The 16949-nt window shown below is 41.4% G+C and overlaps 1 protein-coding gene across 1 annotated transcript in view; it reads right to left on the bottom strand.

The window, feature by feature from the left end:
* Nucleotides 1–16949, bottom strand: part of HYDIN (HYDIN axonemal central pair apparatus protein) — a 414007-nt gene that overhangs the window by 69260 nt on the left and 327798 nt on the right. Inside the window, 9 exon segments of the mRNA XM_074285934.1 lie at nt 6014–6203; nt 6304–6455; nt 6792–7027; nt 7399–7603; nt 8896–9019; nt 9486–9727; nt 12084–12252; nt 13390–13492; nt 14561–14660. Of these exon segments, the coding sequence (XP_074142035.1) occupies nt 6014–6203; nt 6304–6455; nt 6792–7027; nt 7399–7603; nt 8896–9019; nt 9486–9727; nt 12084–12252; nt 13390–13492; nt 14561–14660 (1521 nt within the window).

Genomic DNA, 16949 nt, shown 5'->3' with positions numbered 1-16949 from the left:
GCAAAATTCCAAAACTACAATCTCAAGGAAAAATATTGCTACTGCCAAAAAAAATTTAAGTATAGAGCAGCCACAGTCAGGATTACCCAAGATCTGGAAGCTTCTATAGCAAAGTATCAGAGGGCCTGGAATACCATATTCCAGAAGGCAAACCACCTGGGGTTCCAAGCAAGAATTAATTACTCAATGAGACTGAACTTCATCTTGCAGGGAAGGAGATAGATCTTTAATGAAGTAAGGGATTTTCAATCATTTCTTTTGAAAAGGCCAGAACTAAACAGAAAATTTAATTTACAAATGCAGGGCAAAAGAGAACTATAGAAAGGTAAACAGGAAATACAAAAAACCAAATCATAGTATTTAAAGGTTAAACTGTTACATCCCTAGTTGAGGAAACAGAACATGTAACTCTTGAGTACTATATCTTTTATTAGGGAAGTCAGAGGAGACATACATGGAAAGAGCATATAAATGGATTCTGATGTGATAATATTAAAGAAAAAGATATTAAGAGGTGGAAAAAGGATTGTACTGGGAGAAGAGGAAAGGGGAGATAAAATGAGATAAATAAGATCACATGAAGCGGCACAAAAGACTTATTACAATAGAGGGAAAGAAGGAGGGGGATGAGCACTGTCTGAAGCTTAAAAAATATCATCATTTTTGTCTCAAAGGGAATAACATTCACTCACTTGGGTATAGAAATTTATCTTACCCTGTATGGAGGGAGGAGGAAGGAGAAAGGGGAAAGAAAAGGGAGGGAATGGATAGAAAGGACATAACAGAAGAGAGAGCAGGTTGAGAGCAGAAAGGGTCAGAAACAAAACTATTAAGGAGGGACAGGGTAGAATCAGAGAACAAAAGTATATACAGGGGAGAAAATAGGCTGGAGGGAAATATATAGCTAGAAATCATAAATGTGAATGTGAATGGGATGAACTCTCATAAAATGAAAGCAAATAGTAGAGTAGATTAAAAACCAGAACCCTGTAATATGTCATTTATAAGAAACCCATTTGAAATGGAGAGATACATATAGAGAAAGGGTAAAATGTTGGAGCAGAATTTATTATGCTTCAGCTAAAGAATAAAAATCAGTAGTAGCAATTCTGATCTTACATAAAGCAAAAGCGAAAATAGATCTAATTAAAAGAAATCAGGAAGGAAACTATATCTTGTTAAAGGGTACCATAGGCAAGGGAGTTGTATGGATATTAAATATATGTGCACCAAGTAGTACAGCATCCAAATTCTTAGAAAAGAAGTTAAGTTAGTTAAGAGAAGAAATAATCAGAAAACTATACAATGGGCAGCTGAACCTCCCTCTCTCAGAATTAGATAAATCTAACCACAAAATAAACAAGAAAGAAACTAGGGGGGTTAAAGAGAATCTTAGAAGGTTTAGATAAGGTAGATCTCTGGACAAAATAGAATATGGATAGAAAGGTATATACCTTCTTCTTGGCAATACATGGCACCTACAAAAAAACTGATCACGTATTAGGGCATAAAAACCTCACAATCAAAGGCAGAGAAAAATAGTTAATGCTTCCTTTCCAAATCATGATGCAATAAAAAATACATTCAATAAAAGGGCAGAGAAAGATAGACTAAAAACCAATTAGAAATTAAATAATCTAATTCTAGAGAATAAATAGGTCAAACAACAAATCATAAAAACAGTAATTTCATTCAATCGAATGACAATAATGAGACAATATACCCAAACCTATTGGATGCAGCTGAACTTGTTCTTCGAGGAACTTGTTCTTAGAGGAAATTATATATCACTAGTTACATGAATAAAATAGAGAAAAAGGAGATCAATGAATTGGGCATGCAAGTAAAAAAGCTAAAAAAAGAACAAATTAACCCCCCCATTAAATACCCAAATTAGAAATTCTGAAAATCAAAGGAAAGGTGAATAAAATTGAAACTAAGAAAACTATTAACTAATTAATAAATTTAGAATTGGTTTTATGAAAAAATAAGAAATAGATAAACCTTTGGTTAATTTGATTAGAAAAAGAAAAGAAAAAAATTAAATTTCCACCATCAATTCATTTACCACCAATAAAGAAATTAAAGCAATAATTATGAGCTATTTTACCCAAGTGTATGACAACAATCTAATTGAAATGGATAAATATTTACAAAAACATAAATTGTCCCCAAAGAATTAACAGAAGAGGAAATAAATTACTTAATTAGACCCATTTTGGAAACAGAGATTGAACAAGCCATCAGTGAACTCCTTAAGAAAACATCTCCAGGGTCAGACATATTTATAAGTGAATTCTACCAAACATTTAAAGAACAATTAATTCTAATACTATGTAAACTATTTGGAAAAATAGGAAAAGAAGGAGTCCTGCCAAATTCCTTCTATGACACAGATATGGTGCTGATACCTAAGCCAGGAAGAGCCAAAACAAAAAAATAAAATTATAGATCAATCTCCCTAATAAAAATTGATAAAAATTATTAAATAAAAGATTAGCAAAGAGATTATCACAAGATTAACAATATGACCAAGTGGGATTTATAGCAGGATTGCAGAGCTGGTTCAATACAAGAAAAATTACTGGCATAATTTCCATCAATATCAAAACTAGCAGAGATCATATGATAAGTTCAATAAATGTAGAAAAAACCTTTTTGACAAAATATAGCACCCATTTCTTTAAAAAAATTAAAGAACATAGGAATAAATGGAGCTTTCCTTAAAATGATGAGCAACATCCTCTAAAACCACCAGCAAGTATTATTTGTAATGGGGAGAAGCTAGATGCATTCCCAATAAGCTCAGGGGTGAAATAAGGATGCCCATTATCACCATTACTATTCAATATTGTACTAGAAATGTTGGCTTTAGCAATAAAAAAGATAAAGAAATTAAAGGAATTAGAGAAAGGAATGAGTAGATGGTATAACTCTTTGCAGATGATATGATGGTATACATACGTACGTAAGAGAATCCTAGAGAATCATCCAAAAACCTACCTGTAACAATTAACAGCTTTAGCAAAGTTGTAGGATATAAAATAAATCCACACAAAATCATCAGCATTTCCATATGTTACTAACAAAGTTCAGCAGCAAGAAGCAAAAGGAGAAATTCCATTTAATATAACTATAGACAAAATAAAATATTTGGGTATCTACCTCCCCAGACAAAACTGGGAACTATATGAACACAACTGCAAAAGACTATTCACACAAATCAGATGTAAACAACTGGAAAAATATCAATTGCTCATGGGTAGGCGGAGCTAATATAACAAAATAACAAAAAAGATAATTCTACCTATTTGTTCAGTGCCATATTAAACTGCCAAAATTATTTTAGAAATCTAGAAAAAATAATAAAATTCATCTGGAAGAGCAAAAGGTCAAGAATATCAAGGGAATCAATGAAAAAAATACAGAGGATTATATAAAGCAGAAGTCATCAAAACCATATGTTACTGGCTAAGAAAGAGAGTGGAAGGTTGCTAGAGTATGGGACCCTGCCAAGAGGGAGTACCAAGACCTCTGGTGAACATTAAATTTTCTGCCATGTTGCAGAAATGCCTGTGTTGAGCAAGGAGCAGTGATCTGTGACCATGGCCTGAGGGTCACAGTGCAGTTGCTCTTCTTCCCTGTGAGCAAGTTGCTAGATTGCTCTCCTCCCATTGGCAGATGTCGTGCATATGCAATACCCACAAGCTGCTTCTCTGAATGGTGACTGGGGATTACCTATTGTTCACTCACTGATCACACTTGCAAAGATGTTATGTCAGCAAGGCTGTCTGGCCTAATAAACTGGAGCTCTTTTCACCTTCTATGAATCTCCTGCCTCATTCATCTCGTCTCTGAGATCAAAGGGCTCATATGCTTTGAGCTCTTAAGATGGCCACAATAGTGAATCAGTGAAATAAGTTAGAAACACATGGTCCAGTAATCAATGATTACAGTAATCTACTATCTGATAAGCCACAAATTCTATCTTCTGGGATAAAAACTCACTATTTACAAAAAAATTGCTGGGAAAACTGGAAAATAATATGTCAAAAATTTGGTATACATCTACATCTCACACCCTATACCAAAATAAGGTCAAAATGAGTAGAGATGGAGCAGCTAGATGGCGTAGTGGAGAGAGCACTAGCTCTGAAGTCAGGAGGACCTGAGTTCAAATTTGACCTCAGACATTTAACATTTCCTGGCTGTGTGACCCTGGGCAAGTCATTTAACCCCAATTATCTCAGGGAAAAAAAAATCTCCAGTGTGAAATGCAAATTAAAACAACTCTAAGGTACTACCTCATACCTCTCCAATTGGCTAAGAGGACAAGAAAAGATAATGATAAATGTTGGAAGGAATGTGGAAAACTGGGACACTGATGCATTGATGGTAGAGCTGTGAATGGATCCAACCATTTTGGAGAGCAATTTGCTCAAAAGGTCATCAAACTGTGCATACCCTTTGATCCAGCAGTGTTACTATTGGGCTTATATCCCAAAGAGATCTTAAAGGAGGGAAAGAGACTCACATGGGCATAATGTGTGTGGCAGCCCTCTTTGTAGTGGCCAGAAGCTGGAAACTGAGTGGATGCCCCTCAGTTGGAGAATGGCTGAATAAATTATGGTCTATGAATGTTATGGAATATTATTGTTCTGTACGAAATGATAAACAGGTTGATTTTAGGAAGGCCTGGAAAGATTTACATGAACTGAATGTAATGCTGAATGAAACAAACAGAACCAAGGATATATTGTACACAATAACAGTGAGATTATGTGATGATTGTCTATGACAGACTTGGTTCTTCTCAGCAGTTCAGTGATCCAAGGCTAAATCCCAATAAACTTTGGATGGAAAACGCCATCTGCATCCAGAGAAAGAACTATGGAGACTGAATGTAAATCAACACATGCTATGTTCACTTATTTTTTTCTTTTTCTTGTTGTTTTTTTTTTTCCTTGTGGTTTTCCCTTTTGGTCTGATTTTTCTCTTCCAACAAGATTCATAAGGAAATATGTAAAAAAAAGAATGTACATGTAAAACAAAAAAGTATTGTTTTTACATGTAACTGGGGAAAATACAAATTAAGAGAAATGAGAGCAGAATGGTTTCAGAAAAACCTGATACAAAGTGAACTGAACAAATCCAGAAGAGTACTGTACAAAGTAACAGCAACACTATAACAATTTTCAATTGCAACACACTTAGCTACTTTGATCAAGACAATGATCCAAAGCAATTTCAAAGGATTCATGATCAAACCTGCTATTCACTTCCTGGGAAAGAACTGATGAAGTCTTAATGCAGACTGAAGCATATGTTTAAAAACTTTTATTTTTATTGCTTTGTATTTTCTTTTGCAACATGGTTAATATAGAAATGTTTTGCGTGATCTCGTGTGTAATCAAAATCAAATTGCTTGTTTTCTCAAAGTGGGGGGAAGGGCAGGAGGAAAGAAAAGAATTTGAGACTTAAAATTTTTTATAAGTAATTGGGAAATCGTTAATATAAAAATATTTTTTAAAAAGATAATCACTGGTCAAGCGTTATTAATTGAGCAGCTTCAATATACTGTGTTCTGGGAAGATAGTATTCCATCTTTCTGGGACTCAATTTCCTTGTCTGTAATGTTCCATCCATTTTTCAAGGCCCTAGTTCAGATGCTATCTTTTCCAGAAAATTTTCTCTGATGTATTCAAGCTAGAAACCACTATTCTTTGAACTACTTACTGTAAGTCTTTGCTTATGCCATTCTCAACACTCAAAATATTGTTTTTTTCATGAATATTGAGCTTATAATCTCCTTGAGGACAGGATATATTTCCTCTATATCACCAAAATTTATTCCAAAATGACCTTGAGTAAATATTTGTTGTATGAATGAAACTTACTCAAATCTGGAGATCACATTAGAGATAGAGTTACTATGAGAAGCAATTAAACTCTTCTTTCTAAGCTTCCAAAATCTTCCTCCTATGTAACAAGTCTCTCTCCTGAAGGGCCTTACCTGAGCAGGAATAGTTCCATTGTTCTTCAGGATGAGAGGAAGCTTCTCTGTATGGCCCACCAGGAGCCTCTTAAACAATAAGAGAGGGTTTCCTTTATTGTTGCAGAGAATGGGCCGGACGACCGTCACTCGGGGTAGGTTCCCTTCTCCGTAGATATCAAAGGTGAGGCTTCGGTTCTTGGAGAGGAAACTGCAGGGAGAACAGAACCGGCCATTTGCCAGTGAGGAGGGTGACCTGGGGGCCCCTGGGACCCGCCCAACCCTCAGGAAGAGGCTCCCGGGAGAATTACTTGGGCAAGCCATCCAAGGAGGCTTCAAAGAGACATTGGTAGCTCTGCATTGTCGGGGGAGTGAAGGTCACGGTGGCAAAGGCCTGGGAGCGGCTGGGAATGCTTAGCTTGGTGGGTTCCACTTCGAAGATGTCGGTGATCCGATTCACCACCTGGGGAGACAAGGCCATGTGACCACATGGCTCCTGGGCCCGCCCTGGCCTCCAGTTTACCCTTTTTTAGGAAGCCTTTTCCACATTACAGGTCCTCTTGGACCTGGATTTTTTTGAGTATTTTGTCTGTGCCTTTTCCTTCTCCCTGACCTTATTTTCATCTGTTCTTATAGCCTGACAATTTGAGGGGGAGCACCTTCAGCCCCTTAGATCTCTGTATTTTTAGCACCTATCCCAATGTCTGCAAGTGCACTACAATGAAGGCTCCGAGCCTTCTCCTGCGCAGTAACCTGACTTCTGTGGATCACAGGCCCTCACATAGTGACTTCCTCTTACCTTGTTGGAAACAGGCTTGACAGAGACACTGATGTCACAGGGAATCTTTCCCGTGTTGCTGAGCTTAAATCGGGCTTTGGCTTGGTGTCCCACCAGCACATTGCAGAATATAAATTTATTCTCATCCTCCAAAAACACTCCTCCACCTTCTATGGTTTGCAGAGCCTGGTATACGTTAATATTGTTACATATCAGGTGTTCCTCAAAGATGGAGGCCATGTCATCTATCACGAAAGCTAGGGAAACAGAGAGGAGTGTAAGAGGAAGGAGAAGAACCTGGACATGAACACCCAAGAATGAATTAAAATGTCAGTATTTCAGCTCCTTGTAAGGGCAGGGACACCAGGCTAGAGTATATCTCCCCAGGAGATCAGAGGCCTCTGTCCCCAACTCCCAAATAATCCAACTACCCTTCTGAACAGAAGCCCCTTCAGTGATGGTGTTTTCAGCTTTAGAAATAAATTACAATTGTAAACCTGGAAATGAAAGACAACAGAAGCAAGCTGCCAAGGGGAGCAGAATAAACTTTGGGATTTTTTTGGCATTTCTATGGGCTTCTATTTGCTGAGAAATGATTTTTTCAGACAAAGATCTGGATTTCCAATACCTGGCAAACAGGCTTCAGCAATCAATGTATACGGAATGCCACCGGGCTGGTCTTTTGGATCTCGGTCGGAGATCTCAATGGCCAGGAACTCCTCACATCGCCCCACTGGGTCAGCAAAGCAATCCACCGTGATTATTTGCTGCCCCCCGGGAGGGACGGTTCCAAATGCGGGGAAGACACTGAACATGTTGAGGGTGAAGCGAGCCTGCAGGAACAATCTGAGAAGTGAGAACTTGCTCTTCTCTCACAGACATCCCAATCTGTCCCTTTTCAACTTTCTCAGGGGATGCTGTGCCATAGTGGACAGAGCACTGGGCCTGGAGCTGGGAAGCCCTCAACCCAAACGGGACCTCCGAGACTGTGAATGAGCCTCCGTTGCCCCACCACCAGCACAGCATCCAGCCTATAGAGAAGGCACTGTATAAAAGCTTTCTCCTCTCCATCCCCTCCACTTTCTTTGCTCCTTTGAAGCATTTGCACTATAATGCCAAATCTGGAAGGACTTTCTGGGATCCCCATGGGCATCCTTTTCCAATGTCATATTGTGGCTTTAGGGTTAAGTGGGCACTAGAAAGCTTGCTCCAGGGTCACCCACAAAGTCTGGCAGGTGCTCATTCATCAATATTTATTAAGCACTTACCACGTGGCAGGCACTGTGCTAAGGGATACAGAAAGAGGCAGGAGGTGGTGCTGCCCACCAGAAGCTTCCCAGTCCAATAGGAGAGACACCATGCAAACAAATAAATTCAATTGCCAAGCTAAAAGCAGAGGCTTTGGGAGGGGAGGGTATCCATGAGCAAAGAGTGGACTAATTACCTCTAATTAGACAAGCCTGGTAATTAATTCTAAAGATTGCCTATGGAGTGTTCAGGAGTTAGGAGTTACATCAGTGGAGGGAACCATTTGAAAAGTTAAAGGAAATCTCAGTGGTACAAGCTAATTGCCCAATTGCCAGTCATTCCTAATGGATTTACAAAGCTGGAGTTCTGAAGCCTGAATATGTGTATTCTGTATCTTGAATTGGACCTAATTGACTCTGGGTGTCAAGTGCCCTAAGGAAAAACTACAGAAGAGGTAAGACCTTGCATTGGGGGGGGAGGGGAAGGAAACAGGCGGGGAGTATAATATCTGAATTAAGTGGCTAGGATTCATGGAAGAGGGAAGGAAGACAAATGTTTATAGCAATAGGGTGATAGTGGAGAGTGTGTTTACCAAATGAAGAGTTTTGGTAGTGGCAATTTAAGTGAAAAGTTGCTACTATTCTAATCTACTTTAAACAAAATGTTGCCATTATTTTAGTCTGTTAATACGCCAATCTATTTCTTTGAAAAGTCTACCACTGTATCCCCTAATCTGACTGGGAGAGATGCTGTTCTGGAGGAGGAGAGAACTAATCCAGAGGGCTATCTGGAATGTGAGGAGGGAACTAATCTGGAGGGCTATTTGGAATGTGACAAGGCGGGAGGTAATCATGAGAACGGGTAACGAATTACCCACTTGGTTCACTGCGCTCGTCATCTCTTTTTGCATCGAGTCATTGCCTTTGAGTCCTTTTGTGGCTGAAAACCTGTAAAAGCTGACGTTTTCCTTGGATCGTGCATGCTTAGCATTATGGGTCCCTCTGAGAAAAGAAGTGCATATTTATCCATCAGTCACCAAGCGCCCATTATCCAAGGACCACATGTGCTGGACGTTGTGCTGAGGGCATGGTCACTGGAGTGTGGTGTCCCTGGGGCTATCTCCTAGCTCCCGCTGAATATCCTACTAGGAATGGGGACAGTTTGCTCTAAGACTAATAAATTGCATATGAATTAGTCAATTTTGACTAGACGCTGTAAAACTCTCTCATGATTACTTTCATTAAATGGGATTTTGATGACTGTACAGAGCTAGGGGGTTGGTTACCCGGTTACTAGTATATCTTGCATTAAACAGAAGAGGATGAATAATCTCAGAACAGCCTGAAAGCAGACGTACTGCCTCCCAGTACATGTCTGACAGATTTTTTTGACATGAGATTCTGATAGTGCAGAATGAGAGGAAACTTCTGGGGAAGGGAAGGTATCAAGTGAATGGTTCTTTCTTACGTTTTCCGTGTATGAATGAAAGGAGTATCTCTGCTCAGCCTGCTGATGCTGAATTTGAAGTCCAGGACACCTTGGTTTTCAATGATGAAGGTCGAAGTTTTACGGCTACCACAAATCATGGCCCCAAAGTTGATGACCGACGAAGGGCTGATGGCGTATCTGGAGAATACCACATTCACTGAGAACTTAATTGGAATGCTGGCAATGACCTCACTTCCTTCCAAGCCATTGGGTTCAATAATCTATGGGGAAAAGGAGAATTAGGAATTGTGAGACATTCATTCATGTCTAAATTTGGAAAATCTCTGGAGAGACAGGAGGGTGTACTGGAAAAAGTAACAGACTTGGATTCAGGTTCTGCTCCAATTCTAAGTCTGTCTCTTACCAGCTTAAGGCACATTTGGACCTTGATCTGTATGTATTTCTGGAAGCCCACTGGGTAGCTAGCGGGCTCCATGGTACACAGATGGCCAGGCCTGGAGTCAAAAGCACTCATATTCCTGAGTTCAAACTTGGTCCCCTGGGCCAGTCACCTAATCCTGTTTACCTCAGTTTTTCACCTGGAAAATGAGCTGGAGAAGGCACACCACTTCAGTACCTTACTTGCTGTGTGACCCAAGGCAGGTCAATTCATCTCTCCAAGTCTCAGTTTTCTCATCTGTAATATTTTGAAGTAAACCTTAAAGCACTTATCATTATATAAATTGCTCTCTGGTTCTATTTGCATCACTCTGCATCAATTCACAGAAATCTTTCCAGTTTCTTTTGAAATGATCAATTTTGCCATTTCTTATGTCACATTAATACTCCATTACAGGCATTCACCTTGATTTGTCTAGCTGGTCACCAATAGGGAACTCCTTAATTTCTGGCTTTGCAACCACAAAAAGAGCTACTATAAGTATTTTTGTATATGTGCTCTTGATCTCTCTGGGAACAGAAGCCTAGCACTATCAAAGGTGATACACAGTTTTATAGCTTCTTTCCAGAACAGCTGGATCAGTTCAGTGCTCCATCAATGGTGCATTGATGGCCTGGCTCATTTTTCCACCCTTGCCATTTGACTTCTGACTTTTATATTTGACTGAAACTGCTCCTTCCAAAGTCGGCTTTTAATTGCCAAGCCTTTTCTCAAGCTCTGAAAGACCCAGTAGAGTCGATTACCCTTTCTCCTTGGACACTCTGTGCCCTCTTGGTGGTTCTACCTTTCTGACCATTTCTTCTTACTTCCTTTTCTGGGCCATCATCCATCCCAGGCCCTCTTCTATTCTAGATGTAAATCCTCTCTTGGTAATCTCATTGACTGCCAGTATTTAATGATCATTTCTACAAAAATGAATTAGATATCCACCCCAAGTCTCTCTCCTGAGCTCATCTTCCAACAACAACTGGTTTTTGGACAATTGGAATTAAGTATCATACAGACATCTCAAACTCAATATGTCTAAAACAGAATTTGTTACTTTTTTTGTCCCCAAACCACTCTTCATCCAAGATTTTCTATTACTATTGAGGGGTACTATCATTACAGCACCATGGAATTTTTCCCTGCTCCTGCCTCTTTTGCCAAGCTCCCCTATCTAGCCCCTTTACCCATTTGCACGGTCCTTAGTCTAGGTCGGACCCTCATTCTCTCTCCTGGACCACTGCAGCTGCTTAGGTTGATATCTTCATTCTCCAGTCTCTTACCTCTCCAAACTTCTCTCCACACAAGCTGCCAAACTGATAGTCCTAAAGGATGGCCCTGTCTACCTGACTCTGTCTCGATAATTTCTAAGGGTTCCCTGCTACCTGTGGGAGCCCTCTCTCTGGCATTTACAGCCTCTTCAGCTCAGCTCTCACCTATATCGGCAGGTCCTTCGGTCCATCTAAAATAGACTTCTTGCCAGTCCTCTCCCCTCCTCTGTCCGTGGGCTTTTTCACTGACTGTCACCCAAGCCTAGTCACTACATCACTTCTCCACCTCACCTTCACGTCTCAGAATCCTTCGCTTCCTTGACAGCCCATTTAAATGTTACCTGTTATGGGAAGCTTTTCATCCTAATCCCAGTCGATAATGCTTCCCCTGGACATTTATCTTTTGGTTTTGTATATCCCTGTCTTCTGCTCAGAGGAAGGGACGTTTCATTTTTTCTCTGAATCCCTAATTTCTAATACAATGCATAGCATATTGTAGATGCTTAGCAAAGTTTTATTGATGGACCAAGGATGCAAAAAGACAATGGTCTATCCCTGGATAATAACATATAAAGATACATTTTAGAGGGAATTGTTCATGCATTAGACCAGATGACTTCAGGACTCCATCCGACACTGATATTCTATGAGAAGATGACTCCCAGGGTCCTGCCAGCCCCCAAATCCCATAAGTCATTATCTAGATGTCCCAGAGGCCCCTTTTGACTCTTAAAAAAATTAGTGATTTTGGGGTATAGAGGTGAACTCACCTTTTTGAATGCCTCATTTCAACTAGCTGCCAACATTAACTGGAAGTGACTTCAGATTTGATGGGGGGGGTAGTTTTCCTACAGAAAGACCTCCCAAGAAAGGCCCGAGGGTGCCAGTTCAAAGGACAGGGCCAGCTTCCAGCCGTCTCACCTGACAGCGTAGGACAGGCTTGTTCTCAATTTTCACTTCTTTTTTTGAACGAAAGATCACTTGGACGTTGGTGGGTCGATCAGCTGTGGTCAGTGACCCTTTCTTGGGCTGAGTAGACAGGATGGAGTGCACATTGGGTTGGTGAGGTGCCAGGGACTCCAGGGAAAAGCTGAAGGATAGAGGCAGAAATCAGCAGGATGCTCAAAGGCAGCTGACAGGGCAGCGAGGTGGTGCGGTGGAGAGAGCACCAGCCCCATCGTCAGAAGGATCTGAGTTCAAATTTGAACTCAGATCCTGGGCAAGTCCCGAATTGCCTCACAGCAGGAACCAGCACAAACTTAATCAAATACAAGGATATTGTATACCAATAATATCACACCAATCATAAAGGAAAATAACATTCAGGAATAAGCAAATTAGGGGTGGCAGCAGGAAACAATCCTGGAGCCTTCTGATGGGGGTCACAGTCTCCCCAGGGACAAGCTTCCTCATAAGCAACTGGATGAAGTGGCTCTAAGCTCCTTCTCAGATCTAGATCCCCAGAGGCAGCTATATGGGGAAGTAGAGAGAGCCTTGGACTTGAAAGAAGGAGAAGCCTTGCCAGGCAAGTCATTAACCTCTGTCTTCCCCCTATTTCCTTATCTACAAAATGGGGCTAATCGTATCCCTCCTCCCAGGACTGTGGTGAAGAACACATGAAATCACATTTGGAAGGTGCTTTTGCAAATCTGGAAGCTCTGTTTAAATGCTAGATGTAATGATGATCTTATTCAAGATTCAGTTCTGACTGATTCTCTGTAACAGTTTCTAAATCAGCAAAATTCTGCAGCATTTTGATATTTAAACCACAGTGGTTAAAAGGGATGGTTTCTATTCTAATTTGGGGGTCATTTCTTCCACTGTAGGAAACTGTGGGAGGCCCAGCCAGCCCCTGGTTCATTTAAACACTGATTTTTTCTGAAGTGGTTGTGGGTCATCAAATTTGGGCTGTTTGGGGTTATAATGATATAAAACAAGTTAACTCCTTGCTCAATGGCAACATGCTGTGCACATTCAGGTAATTCAACCACTTTAAAGGGATTCTTTATTTGCACCAATGGAGACTCACCTATAAAGTGATTTAAGGTCTGAGGTCATAGTGAGAGAATATCGAGGATCACTCTTGTGTTCTCTGTATTATTTGAATATTCTAAGGGCTATAACCCTGAAGTAGCAATGCTGCCCCTGTACCATGGGCTCCACCAGAGGCAGCACTTCAGAACCCAACCAGACAACCCAAATCTCTGCCTTAATCATGCAACGTTACCTGAAGGCAATTTCATATTTTCCTTTGTTCTTCAGTGACAGAAACTGTTTGACTTCTTCCATCACTCGAACCACACCAAAATCCAAGGCTCCTTCATTGCCTGCTAACAACAGGAAAGGAGATTGGAAAGAGACAAAGACACAGAGGAGGCCAACAGACACAGAGACAGAGAGAGATATGTACACATACGTAGAGACAGAGAAACGCAGAAAGATAAACACATATATATCGAGAGACAGAGAGATAGACACAGAGACAAGAGAAACACACACCTACATAGGGACAGAGAAACACAGAGACAGAGACAGAGAGACAGAGAGAGATATGCACACATACATAGAGACACAGAAACACAGAGACAGAGACAGAGAGAGACACAGAGACAGAGAGAGATATGCATACATACATAGAGACAGAGAAACACAGAGAGACAGACACAGAGACAGAGATATGCACACATACATAGAGACACAGAAACACAGAGACAGAGACAGAGAGAGACACAGAGACAGAGAGAGATATGCACACATACATAGAGACAGAGAAACACAGAGACAGAGAGACAGACACAGAGACAGAGATATGCACACATACATAGAGACACAGAAACACAGAGACAGAGACAGAGAGACAGACACAGAGACAGAGATATATACACATATATTGAGAGTCAGAGAGACAGAGATTTAGACACAGAGACAAGAGAAACACACCGAGATAAGGCCGAGAAAGCAGTTGCTATCAATTAATTGTGCAGAAAGGGCTCTGAAGCTCTGGTTTCTGTGACCATGATACTGTGACCTCAAGCTAGAGAAGCAGTCCCCGTGCTGCTCCAGGTGACATCTTCCCTTAGACTTGCAAAGCTATTTTAGAAATACTGTGTCATACCCAGAGCATTATGGAGGTGATTACTACACGCATATCTGGGTATTCAGAGGGGTTGGTCAGGGAGGTCTGACCAGCCTCGGAGCCGCGAGTTGTGGTTGCTGGTCTGGAAGGGTGTGATGGTAGTGATGGTCGCCGTGACCCCCCACAGTCTGGCAGCAGGACCATTCTGAGCTTCGGCTCTGAGCACTGACCCCCATCAGGGAGCCTCCCTACAAAGATGGCGTAGGAAAGCTCAAACCCCAGTGGTGAAGGAAATGCCCTTGGCTTGAAGGAGCAGATGTACCTTTGGGGAAAGTGATGTCCAATGCAATGTCATAGGATTCCGCAAAGATCTGGATGTTTTCAATCTGAACAACTCCAATGAGGTACTCGGCATCTAAAACCTGTCACAGAAAGAAAAGCTCCTTGGCTAATGAAGGGCTGATTCGTGGCCGACCACCCTGCCCTTGACATCACCATTATTGTCTCCTCGTCTCCTGCCTCCTAATATAGGGCTGGGAGCCAAACTCATTCCAACCTTCCCTAGGAACTCTACTGAGCAAAGGGAGCATTAGGGAGCAATGGGTGACAGATTTCTTCACTCTCCCAAAGCCATTCTACCTGGAAACTGGTTGCCCAAAGCTGAGCACAGGAGGAGAAGGTTTGGTTTTCATGGGAAACATCCAGGGAAATAGCAGGAATAAATAAAATCCACAGAGATAAAGTCCTATTGAAGCTAAATCATTCCAACATTTCCTTTTATAAAATATTAAATGGAGCTCCAAAGCACAGAAAAATGGAGTGATTTGTAGTTTTAGAATAACAATATCGCTGAATTGGAAGAGGAGCCAGAGGTCATTTAATTCCACTCCCCGCCCCCCCATGCCTCTATGACTCGCTTGATGATTCCCCTGACTGCAGGGGTCACCTAGCCTCTGCCTGACCATAACATTACAGCTTCTATTATGTTGTTGGATGGCATTACTTAATATGGAAAGCTTTTCTTCATCACGAACTGAGATCCATCTCCTGGCTGCTTCTACTCCCTGATCTTAATTCACTAATCACTCTCTTACTACTCAGAGAAAATATAATCTCTCTTCCATGTGACATTCTCCATATGTGGATACAGTGATCAAGCCCCTTCTACATTGTCTCTTTTCTGGGCTAAACATCTCAAGCCCCTTGAACTCTAATGTTTAGAAATCATTAATGTGAGATCAGACAGTGATACTAGAATCCAGATTCAAAAGGAAATTCGTGTGTGTGTGTGTGTGTGTGTGTGATTAGGGACAGCTTTTCTTCCTCTCTCTCCCTCTCTCCCCCACAGTGACTTGATAAGGACCAGTGGGAGACGAGGCATCCAGAAGTGAATGGGGTGATGTCGTGATGGCAAAGGGAGAAAAGAGGGGATCCCTGGGGCTGAGAGAGCCATGCAGAGAACAGAGACCAGGGAGGGAGGGAGGGGGACCTCTTGTACTAGAGAAGACTGACAACTAGAAACTCCAGGAACAAGCTGCTGTTGCGTTGACCCTTAGGCCACATATGCTTGGGAACCAGAGCTCCTATCCAGGGTTACCCCAGGACCCTCAGAGAAGTAATCAACTACCTCGTGGGGATAACTGAGGGTGACCCCAGAGCGGGGCTACATTCATAAATCTTTTAAGGTTTACGACACGCTTTCTCTCCAGGTGGTAAAACATATTCGATCACCTCTGGTTTATAAATGAGGAAATTTGAGAGATGAAAGTCTTGCTCAAGGTGATGGATACAAGTACTAAGTGTCAGAGAGCATTCAGAGCCAGGTCGGCCCAACTTCAGCTCAGACACCCTGGATGCCAGGGCACACAGCCGCAAAATAGGGTGGCCACAGGCCAAAGTGGAGAGCCGGAGGGGGCTTCTGGCTAAGCCCAGAGCTCATCGAGGTCCAGCTTGGAATGTTTCTCTTTCTCTCCAAAAAAGGACAAAAATTCTTTACTTGATAAAGGTAAAATCCCCCAGAAGAAAAATCATGTTTCCAGATTGCTCTTAGACCATATAACTCTCCTCCTTCAGAGGATTGGGCTACTGCATAATTTCAAGCAGGCCCACAAATATTCTCATCTTTTTCTCTGTGTGTCTCTTCCCTTCTTTTCCTCCCTCCTCTCTCTCCTATGTCTCTTTATTTTCTGTTTGTGTCTCTTTCCTCCTTTCTCTCCTCTCCTCCCTCCCTCTATCCCTCTTTTCTCCTCTCCTCTCCTTTTCTTTTCTTTTTTCTTTTCTTTTTTCTTTTCTTTCTTTCTCTGTCTGTCTGTCTGTCTGTCTGATGTCTCTCTCTCTCTCTCTGTCTGTCTCTCTCTCTCACACCCACACACCCACACCCACACCCACACACACCCACCATGATCTTTTCAACATCCAGCAGACTGTCCCATCCCATCACCTCTGCATGATCCCCCCCGAATCAGCACGAACCCATCATCCCCATTCTTTCTACATCCCTTGCTCACCACCCAGTAGCTCTGGGATTCTGGACTTGAAAGTCAAAGACCCGGGCTCAAATTCTGCCTTTGCAATTCACTAGATATGTGGCCCTGGACTAATCAATGAACTTCAGTTGGAGAGTTTCCTTATCTGTAAAATGGGGACAAAAGTAGTGGCAATACCTTCCTAATGGGGCTGGAATAAGGCTCAAAGAAATCATGCAAAATTGT

This window comes from Sminthopsis crassicaudata, chromosome 2 (genome assembly GCF_048593235.1).
Source record: "Sminthopsis crassicaudata isolate SCR6 chromosome 2, ASM4859323v1, whole genome shotgun sequence".
Classification (NCBI taxonomy): Eukaryota; Metazoa; Chordata; class Mammalia; order Dasyuromorphia; family Dasyuridae; genus Sminthopsis; species Sminthopsis crassicaudata.
Note: the sequence above shows the minus strand (reverse complement) of the source record. Positions and strands in the feature narration are given on the sequence as shown.